We start from the raw sequence: 14198 nt of genomic DNA on the forward strand, positions 1-14198 counted from the left end.
AGAAAAAATGGCTTCCATCAAAATGATGTTTCCGTCTAGCCTAGCTGCCATGGAGACTATATAATACTAGCTGCACACTTCAGCGTTAGTTCACATCAAGTTCACATCAATAATATATAGCAAGACTGTGTACTGAAGATTTTTGACTATATAACTATATTTGAACCGTATTTAGCTACTATTAAGGTTGAGCAAAGCAATATACAACAAACGGTCCCAGAGAGAGGATAGTCGAACGGAGTGTGTCCTTTTCTAACAACATGGCCAGTATAAATATAGATAAATATAAAGCCTATATATATGACCATTGTCAAGAGGGCGCTGTTATTCTCATGTATAGGGTGACAGTTCAGTATAGTATGAAAAAATTAGTTCCAGTGAAATTCCGCAACATGGCGCGTGATCATATATTCCGGTCAGGCTTTAGATTTACTAATCTTATCAAAATTTAGCAAAATTTTCTAGTTATATGATAAGTTTGTATTTTTTCATGTGAAAGAAAGGGACTATCTCCGTTTAAGCCCTCTCTCACGCGGTCCCTTTTTTTGCTTAAGTATACGGTCTTGCTATATAATAAAAAGGTCTTTGACGAAATTACACTAAATTGACATTTTGTGTGTTGTCTGGCATGGAGACTGTATAAAGGAGCCAAATCTCTATGTATGAAAAGTGTCCATCAAAAAACAGTAATTAGGCGGCGCCACCATACACCGAAATACTACCAAAAACAACCTACGTAATTTGGTCGGGTTATTTGTTGCCTTATATGGTTCATGTTATACTCATGTCCCAGAGCCTAACTAGCGCCACCGGAGAGATTAGGAACTATTATTTAAAGCTTAACGCGGTCACTTTTACAACAATTCTGCCATAAGAGATTGCGATTTGCGATCCTTTCTATACCATCCATATTGTCTGGTTTTTGCCCATGAAACTAGTATAAAACTGGATTAGGCATGAGTGGTGGGGGGAACTGTCAGAATGGGATAGTCTAGTCTTATGTATCTTTTAGTAGGAGGAGTAGCAGAGAAAGCATTATTATTGTTTGTCCTTGTTACAGTCTCACATTTCTTTTTATTCCCCACCGTAAATTTGTATGCTTTATGGTGGGCTACAAAATACAAATCTACCTACTCGACCAATCATATTGTCGTATTGCGTATGTTCTGTCCCTCAACAGGCGCACGCGGTAGGCCACTTCTATAGGATCCTATCTTCTATGTTTTGCCCTTCTGAAATTAAATAGTGCTGTGCCCGCTGTGCCACAATCGGTATAAACCGGAAAACGCGTAACGCGGAAAACGAGGTAAATGTAGTTATTGGCACAAAAGAATACAATTCCTCCTCAAAACAGGGGCAGTTTCTGAACATCTCTTTAGGTAGGTAGGTATTACATTTTCGTATTTCTGAAATCTGTATGACATCCTAGCTAGTAACAAAGCAGGGTTCGAATCCCGAATCACATTTTTCTTATTTTTGTTTTTGTAGGTAGGTATCGGATATGAAATAGGTGTAGAATATCGATTAAAAATATTGTTCAGGTAAGTATAACAAACTTGTACAGATCCTACAATTTTTTTTTTCGAAAAGTTATTGTCGCACGTTATAGAAATATCGACGCTATGCTATAGGGCCCCATTGACTGGTACCATGTACACCTAAATAAGTAAATAACAGTGGATTTGTACATAATATGTATTTGTACTTAATAATGATTAAGCGTGGGTTTTATGTAGTTGTTTATACATACTACCGACTGTTAGTAGCAATTACAGCAAACTTGCTGCAACAACTGTTCAACGCTATACGCACACAAAACTGTTGAGGTATCAACTCGAGTAGCTATCGCATTAGGGTGTTGTATTTCGAGAATCAAGCTCAAGATATTGCCTTCGCATATGGACTGCAGCCTGAGGCGACTCAGTAAGCCTAAGCCTGATCTATGATTAAGCATTGCCTTTCGGATATCGATGCCACACTAAGAATTAGCAAGTCGATACTTTCGCTAGAATGTAATTCAGACTACTTTTCAAACTCAGACGATTATTAATAGCAGCTATGTGCAATGGGTGGGTGCAAAAGTATATTGGTTTGCCTAAGCGTTCGGCTCACACTCGGCAAGCAATTTCAACCGCACTCCTAAGCACGCCATTCGACGCTGGCCCGCCAAACGCTTACGTTTCAGTCCTAATGCCACTCACGTTACGACTTGATTCCCATGAGAATACATTAATGCTTAAGCGAGAAATAGTATATTCCGGCTTTGAGAACCTGAACCTTGCTGTTGTGACACTACAGCGAGGTTCAGGTTCACTACAGATATGACACGCAGAGTAGTAAACAAGCGGGTTATGGTTTTGAAGGTCTAATTCCTTATGAAGCAATTTCTTTAGTCAGGCTATCCTAAACTTGCTGAAATTAACACGTAAGTATCCAGCGTTTTAAATTCTTCGACAATTTTAGGTATAGGTTGAGTTGAGAAGATTCTATTCTATACTTAAATTATACCTATATAAGGTAGGTACATTGTGGTATTATATTAGGCATGGGACCATTTATAGAAAATAATATCAAAAATCCTGTAATAGTTGTTTTTATAAATTGGTAGCATTTTACCATAGATACCAGCATACATTGAGCTGCAAAATTTTGTAGTTTGTAGCATTTTTCTTTTTTTAGGGAGAGTGAGTTTTGTTTTAGTAGTCAGATTTGTTTTAGTTAGTTTGTTAATAGACTACACCTACCTCAAAGTTAGATGAATTGAATACTAAACTTGACATTATAAGTCTCCTACCTATATGTTGTCCAGTAAGAGTAACCAGTTAACAAACTGTTGTGCAATTTACAATTTTAAACATGACTCATCAACTCATCATGCAGCCCGTCAAAGTCACAGTACGCTTAGCTATTTCACCCTGCCTTACGTTATGCATATAGGATCATCATCATATCAGCCCTTTATCGCCCACTGCTGAGCATAGGCCTCTCTTCCAGTACGCCACTTGTCCCGGTCCTGAGCTAATCTCATCCAGAAGTAACCCGCAATCTTCCGGATGTCGTCCACCCAACAAGCCGATGGACGCCAGGGGCTTCTTTCATTCGAAAGCGGCCACCATTCCGGTCCACCTGCCATCACTCTGCCTAGCAACATGTCCCACCCAACTCCATTTTAGTTTGGTAATGGCGAAACCAACGTCTTGCACCTTGGTGCGTCGACGGATCTCGACATTCCTTACTCGATCTTGAAGCTTGATACCGAGCATGGCGCGCTCCATGGCTCTCTGTGCTACGCGGATTTTATGCACAGCCTCCTTAGTGAGCGTCCATGTCTCGGCACCGTATGTCATGGTGGGCAGGACACATTAGTTGAAGAGGCGAGTTTTCAGGCATTGTGCAATGTTAACAGGTTTCAGGATGTCCGCTAATTTATTATATAGAATAGGTCGATATAAGGAAATTTTGATCTCTTAAAATAAGCAATTAGGCAAGTTCCCAACTTTTGCAACGTGAAATAATTGCGACATAACGGCCACTAAAATATAAAGATACTTTTGGAGACGCTATCCTTATGTACCTACTTAGACCATATCACAATATACGTAGCATGATATTGTGCATAACATAACACTAAACCGTCAAACGGGTTTGCAACGAACGAATGCTATATAAAAAGTTGCCCAGGAGACTTGGTCCGTTTGGTCGTGCGTCTCACATCCAATGGCCAATGCTGGGCGCTGGGGCGACGTTCGAAAACCAACACATTCTTCTTGTCCTTGTCGCACTAACTACCAAGTAACAAGCGACTGAATGCGACGGCACTAGAGTTTCAAATGTTAAACTTGTTTACGATGGAGCTGGTCGAACCAGCTCTAAAATTGCGAACTTTTTTAAACAACCGCCTTTTTGTTTTACTCCAAAATTGATAGTTGTGGAGCTTTAACCGTAACCTTAACCGACGGTTCGAGTTATTTCTTCGATAGCAAGTTTTAGTATTCGGTATTCAGTTGGCGAAATTTATTATAGGTAGATATTGGATAAACTCGCTTGCATGTACATATTATTTGCAGGGGTATAATTGGCATAAGTTTTTGTTTATAAATAAGGCCAGGACAAGGCTAGGCTAGGACATTCCTCATATAAGTTTAATTTTGTAACTGTGATACTTACCTCCCTACACTTATACACAATTTTAATGTTGGCAAAATCCATTTTAATTAGTCAGGTACACACTCGCAGTGTAGGATTTTTGTACTTAGAAAGAAGCAAACGTTTCAAAAGGATCAGAAACGCGCTTTGACATGACAAAGTTTAAAACTTTCAATGTTAGACAGGCCGTTAGCTTGTTTGTACAAAATTTGTAGAAAAAAATCGCAATCCCCTAGAGGGTTAACCTCTTGAGACCCAGAAGTTGATATATTTTTGACTTTGGATCCTTTAGTTAAAAGTTCAAAATAGATTGTGGAATAGCAATAACCCTAACTGAAAGAAAAAAACGCATTTTGCGGTAAATATCGATTATAGGACACCACTATTTCACGAAATGAAAAAAAACAGGCAACACAAAATTATAACAAAATTGATTGAAGGACGTGTTGATATTGTCAAATACGTCAAAATTTTATATAGTGTAACAATTTCATATGCAGCGTTTGTCGTATCGTTATTTATTTATAATACTAGGGGTATTGAAAGATCTCTCTCTAAATAAAGCATTTAGGTAACTAACAAGTACGTTTATAATTATGATAACTCGGCATGCATGATGAGGGAGTTTTGTTGTGGCGGGAGAAGCAAAAACAAAACAGACAGCCGAATACTGCCGAATAGCAACCGAACGCACCCGAATGGAAAACGAATCTCGCTCAGAAACCGAAACGCTGTGATCGCGCTGTTTGATTTGAAAACAAAATTTACCCGCTCCAAGCTGGCTCAGTACGCGAGCGAGCGTGATACGGAATGAACGTGTGGTGCGTTTTGCGCGAGCGTTGACTCTGCGAATATATTTTTTTATTTTACGAATTATACCAGCCAGAACTAAGTTTTTGGAGGATAAAGTCGGAAACAGAAAAAAGTTTATAACACTAAGTTAACTTCGATGCAGTTCGCGCAGTTTTTCGACCAAATTTGTGTATTTCCGTATAGACGCGAAAAAAAGTGAAGAAAGACTTCGAAAACAAAGGACAGTTTTGTACATTTTCGCTACGTTTGCGAAATTGTGTTCAAAAAATTTATCTGGCTCAATCGTGGGAAGAAAAAAAGTAAAACCGAGGCCAACTAGTTGATCTGTGGTCATCGAACAATCAAACAAAAAAGCAACGAATTACTACATTACTAGTTCCCTTAAATTTCTTGTTAAACCTATCGTGAACTTTCAGAAAACTAACCTAAAATTACAGTGAGTTCGTCGACCTAACAAATCTACAGTGAAACAGTTTTATAAACCTAGATTATCTGGAATAAGTGACGAGTTGGTTTATAATAATGTCTACTGCCATAATGCATCAGTCTGCGCTGTACGACTTTGGTGATATGTTCTTGAAGGTATGTTGAAATATTTTTTTGAATCTTTGCATGCCAATGCGCGATATTAGTTTATCGTCATTATAAATACATTTTTATAGACTTAGCAAAACTCTCTATAACAATGACATAAAACAAACTTTTCAAATCATTTTACGTAGGTACCTACATGTGTGTCCAAAAAACAACGTTTCTAATGTATTGGCACATTACTAATGTGCCAATATTACTAATCCATTTACAATAATAACCACGGGTAGTCAAATATCAGTCGTAAAGTATTAAAAAATACAATTTAATTTGCTTTCAAAACAATAGGTACATACGTTATCAGCTGTCAAAATCACCTACTTACAAGCGTTCGTAAACAGTGTGTTTTATTTGAATACAGACAATCCAGTGTCTTGCTATGCTATGCAGGGTATTTTTTTAGTTCGAAGACAATAAAAATCGACACGTAATTAACAAGAAAATTAGGCATCAACTTTGTATTGAATTTGAAACCTCGATATCCAACACGTGTTCGTCGGTTAGCTTTGATTTTGATCTGAATGGAACATGATCGTGCACATAAACTACGTGCAATGAACATGCCTCTTTCGATGAGGTCTGTTACTGCCAAATTGTGCAAAATAAACTTAGAGGAATTCGCTAACACCAACCTTTCAAATAGGATGGAGTTTGATAGTAACCCTCTTCACAAATTAAATAAGTAACAGACACTGTTTGCTTCGTAGGTAGGTACCTACCAATAAATACCTATAAATAAATTCATCTTGCTTATGATACGAATATTTTATGCTGAAATACATCCTACCTACCTTAGGTAGAGGAACCCAGCGTAAGAGCCATAAGCAGGCCATATTTTTAGGGTTCCGTACCCAAAGGGTAATAACGGGACCCTATTACTAAGACTCCGCTGTCTGTCTGTCCGTCTGTCACCAGGCTGTATCTCATATCAACCGTGATAGCTAGACAGTTGAAATTTTCACAGATGATGTATTTCTGTTGCCGCTATAACAACAAATACTAAAAACAGAATAAAATGTATGTTTAAGTGGGGCTCCCATACATCAAATGTGATTTTTGCGTAATGGTAGGGAACCCTACGTGCGCGAGTCCGACTCGCTCTTGTCACTGCAATATGTGGCCGGCAACTATTGGTGTCCCTCTCTTACTCACATGTTAGAGAAAGACACCAATAGTTGCCGGCCACATATTACAGTGAAATATGGCCCGTCTACAGGCTTCTTAAGGCGCTTTACGGCTACTAACTACTATCACACGTGAGATAGTAGGCCGCTCCACGGGTTAAATAAATAAATGCAATCGAATATTCGATATGGCAATAATTCTGTACTTATATAGGTACTTTTGTTTTGACGGAGTCTGGATACGCTAGTTTTCATGCTGACTGTACCACATTTACCTAAATCGATATCTATTTACCTACCTGACATGGCCAATCAATACGTCATAGTATAAAACAAAGTCGCTTCCTGCTGTCTGTCTGTCCCTATGTATGCTTAAATCTTTAAAACTACGCAACGGATTTTGATGCGATCTTTTAAAGATAGAGTGATTCAAGAGGAATGTTTATATGTATATGTCGTAACATAGTTATACGAAAGCGATTCATTACTATTTTACTAGGAATATAACTATAATACGTCTTTAGTTTAGTGATATAGTTATATTACTGGATTATATCACTAAACTAAAGACGTATTATAGTTATATTCCTAGTAAGATAGTAATGAATCGCTTTCGTATAACTACGTTACGACATATAATTCCAGGGTTATAACTATATAACGGCTTTATCTATCGTACTGCGACATATATACATCAGCATTGCACCCGTTGTGTATAATATAGACTGTCTATTTCATGGAAAATTTGAAATAGGTTGGTAAACCTTAGTTGTTTTTTAGGGTTCCGTACCCAAAGGGTAAAAACGGGACCCTATTACTAAGACTCCGCTGTCCGTCTGTCTGTCTGTCCGTCTGTCTGTCACCAGGCTGTATCTCATGAACTGTGATAGCTAGACAGTTGAAATTTTCACAGATGACGTATTTCTGTTGCCGCTATAACAACAAATACTAAAAAGTACGGAATCCTCGGTGGGCGAGTCCGACTCGCACTTGTCCGGTATTTTTACTAAGGTAGCGTAAACGAGCTTATTAAAATCATCTCTATTATCCCCAATGATTGTCATACCTATTCACCTTTTCAAGATTTTAGCCATGTTACGCAAAATTAGACGCGTTATAAATTTACGAGTATAATAGAGTTGTTGACACATGTCGAATTCTATAACTAAATCTAGTCAAATAGATAGAAAATGAGCAGTTTATCACAATAAATTGGAAACTTAAAAAATATATGGGAATAATAAAATATTACAAGACCTCAAAGTTTCAAAATTTAATTTTTTTGTTTAGTTCCAAATAGGAAAAAAATAATGGTACCATTCGATTCCTTACATTTTTATTTAAAAAAAATATTGTACAGCAACAATATAGTATACATACACGCAATAATTCACAGACAAAATTGCAATTTTCTTGTTTTCCATACATCGAAACGGCATCTAAGCAATCGACGTTACATGCTGACGTCACGATGTATTGCCATTTTGTTAGGAGCGTTTCGTCAGTAAAGTGCGATTGTCAGACTCTTGTATTGCTCTACAATGGGTCCCATACAGAAATTTGATCCTCAAAACAAACCTGATCGACTGATACCATTAATAAACATTTTTCAAATTCCCTATTGCTTTATATTTAAATCGTAATTTCCTTTTCACTCATTCACTCATTAGACTGAAACACGCACGAACATTTTTGCTTTATTATCTCGTTGGGTAAGTAAGTAGAGTTAGGTACCTACCTTACCTCTCTCGTATCTTATATCTGCTTGAACCCTTGAGTAATCTCCGCCCGGCAGGGTATATAACAGACGTGGTTAAGGGGTCACAAACCAGTCACCATTCAAGTCTCAAATGAATCCTGCGTCGTACCAATACAGTTTATTATCGCTTGTCTCCGAGATGCTTTTAAAACCCGTTTGCAGTGACGAGGGAAAACCGGTTCTATTAGCCAATTCACATAGTTATAAATCGTTTGCTCCTATCCTCCTATCATATGTTACCTGCTCAGGGTTTTTGTGGTTTTTTACATGTGGAAGACACTTGTTGCTGGGGTTGCTGGCTTACATTTGGACACGCACACATGCTTACGCAGTATACATATTTATAACAATGTTATGCATTTGAGTGGTTTTGATAGAATCGGGTTTCTGTACCTAACGAAGCACAGAATACCAGTACTGTACTACGTGTCTGGGTAGTTTAATAGCAAAACAAGAATTATAATGAAACCTTTGTCCGTATTAATCTTATCATAAATGAAATACTGCCGATGTTGAGTGCCAAGTTTTGGACGTTAGTTTGTTACTAGGCTAGATGCTATTTTGGCGAATTGATTATTCTCTATAATTTTACAACTTTAACAAGACTTGGTAGTAGCCTCTTACATCTTATTCACCTACTCTGTCGCTAAAACTACGTCAGTAAAGCATTTTACCTCTATTCCCTCTAAATTTAAGGCATTGTACAAATTGTTCACAAAATAAGGTGTACGTACTCGTAATAAAAGCATGGTATTTTCTTTTAAACGTCTATAGATTACAAACTTTACTGCCAGTGGGAAATTTGAAAGGTGCATCTTTTTTTCATCAAAGCCCATAGATTTTAACTCTAAAAAAAATTGCTCAGGACCGTTCAGTTCTATAAATACACCTACAACCGTCTACCTGTCTTTTATTTATTTACACACACCACCGCTCTCCATTATGTTGGGTATATTTTTTGCACCACTCCTCGTAGGGCACCAAAAAGAGCCCTTTGTGAAAGTCTCTTTTGTCCTTTTCCTATTGATGGTAGTTGTCTCAGATAAAATGCTAGGGATCTTCTACCCTGAACACTGATATTAAAGATTACACAATTACATTTTGCAGAATTGGCTGATATTTCCTTCTCTAATTTCTCTATCTACCTTACCTGTTAATTTTATTTTGCTTTAAGTATAAATCTAGAGAACTAGTCTTCAATAATTAGTTTAGAAAACGCAATCTAAATCTGATTATTACAGCCTAAACCTAGCTTAGGTATAAATTTAGGAGTAAATAACCTATTAGGGTCACTTGCACCATTCACTACCCCGGGGTTAACCGGTTAAACCTGGAGTTACCATAGTTACAATTTGACACTGAGTTAACGGTTTAACCGGTTAACCCCGGGTTAGTTGGATGGTGCAAGTGGGCCTTACTAAATTGGTATGTAGTTATTAAAATTTCCTAGGATGCGTTATGTGACTTATGTGTGTACTATGTACACACTTTTTGTCCGCTTAGAAGTAACTGAGTACGGTATGATTTTCAGGATTGAAACTAGATATGTAATTCTAATCTAGATCAGTAAACCAGACATCTACAGAGTAACTTAAAATTTTAGTACGAATAGCATATAACGTATCATTTGTAGTGACTATTGACTACAATTGCAATCAGTATATTTTCGGCCTAGTGCATTACATTCGATGGTTGTTAGTTGGTCAGTAAGGCGTGTAATCACGTGGCGCGGCGGAGCGTGCGATCGCGCCACGCTCGCAATACCCGCATTACCATACATTACGCCAAACCGATACATTCCTCCTAAAATAGAGATGCGGGCGTTTGAAGTGCCATTGTTTCACCCAAACTGACAGCAGCGTACTACGTAGGCGAACAACACGTGAACGCGAAGCGAAGCGATGCGGTGCGGGGTGAAACAATCCTTTGATACCTATGTGGGCGATCTCGTTGCGAACGCGAACGCCGTGGGCCGTGGGCCCGCCGCGCCGCGCCGCGCCGTTTCGCTTCGCGTTCGCGAGTTGTTCGCTTACGTAAGACGCAGTGTAAAGGGGCCCACTGATTATCAGTCCGCCGGACGATATCATCAGCCTGTTAGTTAGAACAAAAATTTGACAATCCCGAACAACTGACCGATATCGTCCGACGGACTGGTAATCAGCGGGCCCCTTTAGGCTAGCTAGCTCGAAGCTACTCTGTTGCCCGATCCTCTAATCTTTGTCGGTACCTTCCCACTACTGTCTTGGTTTTCACATCGAAATTAGTGACCTGATTTATATACAATGTGACACCTCTCTTCGTGAGTTACTCTGGGGGGTTTGACGTCTGGTGCCTTCGACTTCGGTCTACATACTCTGAAATAGGTGTACACGTTCTACGAATTCTCTTTCTGCTGTGTCGAAATATCCATTTCATTTTGTCTCTCATATCATCACAAGGCATGTCGCTATAGTCTTCTGAATAATTGGATAAACCTACCTATAGATAGAATTGATAGTTCACCCAAGTGGATAAACCCAGACAAAATACGGCGCTTATGTTTGTATTCAAAATTTCTGTTAAATATTTAATGCACTCTTATTCCTTTAAATAAATGTATTTAAAGCATTAATAGTGCATTAAATATTTAACAGAAATGGACAATGGTACTTCCGCTCTAGAACTTGATAAACAAAACTTGTTGTTTAATGTTAATTGTTCAAGTCTTGCTTAAGTAATTTTTATGAACTTGTAAAGAGGCTGGGTAGTTTTGATGCGGTTAGACTTGACCGTGCACCCGTCTATTTTCAGTGCCATTAACAACGCCTTAACTAATTAACGGTCTACGACTACGTGTTAAAACGCTATTTTTTTATAGCTATGTCAAGAGGCACAGAAGAGGGGCAAGGTGGGAACTTAATGGGAATTAAGAGCGATAATAGACCTTTTGGCATCATGTGCGTAAATTTTTGTATGATTTTCGTACACAGTAGAATTGGCCTTTTGAAGGTTATCACGTGACTCGATTAGCTCCACGTGAGTTGATAACGACGTAACCACTTTTTTTGCAATCCAGCTTAAAGACAGAAGCCAGATATCTAATTGAGATTAATTCTCGTTTACTTTACACTCGTGTCAAAGACGCTGTTGTCTTGTCATATTCTGCATATGTAAATACAAGCTTTCCATACTTTTCGCAATCAACGTTGTAAAGGTTTCTCAAACAGCCGGTTCCTAGCTCCGGAGTCGTTGTTTCCCAACACTCGAGACGTTGCAGAAACCCTCGAGTGCAACGTAAACAATTGCCGGTCGTGGGAGTCGGCTGGTGCCAGCGCAGCATTCGTTAGTACCTACAATAAGTCATTTTAGTATTTCCTCTCATGCCCCATTGGCGAAATGCGATGCTGCGTGGGATTCGAGGCGCCATTTTGTTATCGCGTCGCGTTGCACTGCAATTCGAGAAGTATGTTTCTGATGAATCGCCAGGCATCGAATGTTGCAAGCTTTCGTTTGACGTGTCGTACCAGTGCTGTGCTACATAATAACACATATTAACTTTGCCTACTTTTTTATTTTTGTTCACGTCTAATTATTCACCTTTTACAATTGAATGTTTCAATAGGTATTTAAGATGTCAATTTCACGGAAGTTCTGTATTTAAAATCGGAAGGGTTAAGTAACATGACCGGCCACTGTTTTCTTATTTACCCAAACTTGCCCAGACATACCTAGATAAAACCAATATTGCAATGGTACTTACATGTAATTAAAAAAATTGTCAAGTGTCATAATAAAGTTGCGATGTAACAAACAGATAAACAAAACATCTGTCTTGGCATTAAGTAGGTACATAGATAGAGGATTTAAATATAATTCATTCAACTCTTACGTTTGTCATTGACTTAAAAATTAACACTCATAGTTTGACTTGACGTAGATAGCACTGAATAGGTAATACTAAGAATCCAATAATAATAAGAACTTGTTATTTACGAGCTAAAACCCACATAATCCAGGTGCTAAAGTGTCTAGTTGTTTACGTATTTATAAGCTTACTTAGTCAGATGTTTGTCGTGACGGAAAACCCTAACGTTTTTACGCGAGATTTCATTGTAAGTAAAGAAAATATGGGGTAATCTGAGGTCACACTTGCAAAGGGAAGCGGCGCAACGCGTCCTGCGTTGGGTAAGCCTCACGTCAGGGCCGAAAGGCCAATAAGTCAAGTTGCGTAGGCCAGGTCCAACGGCCCCGGGCTCGTCACTGTACTATTTTTAGCTCCTTTCTCTGCGACAGCGCTCCGTACATGAGTCAATTCTTTGTTCCCTTCATTTCATACAGCCTTTTACTCATGTTGCTCATTATTGTAAGCGTTGTAAGCAGTCAGTGTAATCATGCAACACAGAGAAGATACCTAACGCATGTCCAAATTGTCCAATACGGTTAAGTGGCCACGAGGTGCGCTTTCCAAACATGCGTTAATATTGTCTAGTTTTAATATGTGGCCTACCTTGAGCTATTCGGTTGCTCAATGTGAAGATGACATTATGCGTCGAGGCATAAATATACTCTAGACGCTAATTTGAGGCAAGTTGGAGGTTTCACAGTCAGCGTGGCCCTGTGCGGAGATTGCGACAATGGCTTACTACCCACGTTCAAACGCTTAATTATAAAAGCAATCTGGCTAAGCTAACTTATACAAACTTGCTCTTACATTTCTGCCTAAACCTTTTTGCCACTAATAAAAACTTTTCGTTATTAACAGCACAGCATTACAATACAACTCTATAGTAGCTTATTTGTATAGGTGATGTGAACTAACTATGAAGTCATGACTAATTGTTTGAATACGGAAAAGTTAAAGCAGCTGATTATACCTAACCTAAATAGGACGTACACATCAGTTTAAAGTAAAAACATTGTAGAATTACATTAAGAATGTTCACATTTCAATGTTAAAACTCCCTATAATGTTTTAATTATGTGCATGCTAATGATGTTTAATCAGAATTTTGGAAGTTTACGCCAGGTGAACAGGTGATGTTATTATGTTAATTTATAGCATTATTTATTAAGTTGACCTTAGAATTATGTTGGGTTACTGTGCCGGATGGCGAACATTTAATTACCTTATACAGACACTTCAAAGCACTTATTATGTTAGGTATATTAAAACTATATTACGTTTACTTTATGAGTACAAGAGTGATGAGTGTATGACTATTACAACTTGTGCTTAAAATGGCTGACTGAATCGATGAAGTGTTTATCTCTGTTGACTCTTATTTCTGTTAGTTTTACAAAACAAATTATCGTATGACTCCTTCAAAACAAAGAAATTTGTCTACTGGCAAATATACCGGTTTTATAATAGCTATATCGAATTGTGTATATGAATTCCCAGAAAAGCGTGCGCAACGCGACAAACAGAATCGACGGAGCACTGTTCTGCGGCTCGCGTTATCCGGAGTAATTTGGAGCTGAAGCCACAATAAGTTCGTTCTAATTGTCAAGGCATTATAAGACCAATACAGACCGTTATAGAACTTATTAAATAAATAGACATGGTCTCAGCATTCGCGCTGGTCCGCTAATTGTTTCGGCAGAGCAAATGCGAGGGTTCATTGCCGGACAAGCGACATTGTACAACGAGTTTTTCCTCTTGTGTATCATACTTCACTACATATGGAATGATCGCGAGTAAACGTCGCAGACGCTTGTGTGGGTTAATTTATTTATATATTGGTTGCTTTATATTATTCTACATTATCTTACTTCATGCAGCGGCA

General features: G+C 38.2%; 1 protein-coding gene across 2 annotated transcripts in view; it reads left to right on the forward strand.

Annotated features, from left to right (window-relative positions):
* Positions 1–4925: 4925 nt before the first annotated feature.
* LOC134747881 (protein TIS11) overlaps positions 4926–14198 on the forward strand; it is a 49228-nt gene continuing 39955 nt past the window's right edge. Inside the window, exon 1 of one of the 2 annotated variants that reach the window (XM_063682552.1) lies at positions 4926–5541. In XM_063682552.1, the coding sequence (XP_063538622.1) occupies positions 5482–5541 (60 nt within the window). In that variant the 5' untranslated portion in view covers positions 4926–5481. The remainder of the gene's footprint in view (positions 5542–14198) is intronic. The other variant, XM_063682553.1, reaches the window with a different exon arrangement.

The sequence above is a fragment of the Cydia strobilella genome, chromosome 15 (assembly GCF_947568885.1).
Source record: "Cydia strobilella chromosome 15, ilCydStro3.1, whole genome shotgun sequence".
In the NCBI taxonomy this organism is placed as follows: Eukaryota; Metazoa; Arthropoda; class Insecta; order Lepidoptera; family Tortricidae; genus Cydia; species Cydia strobilella.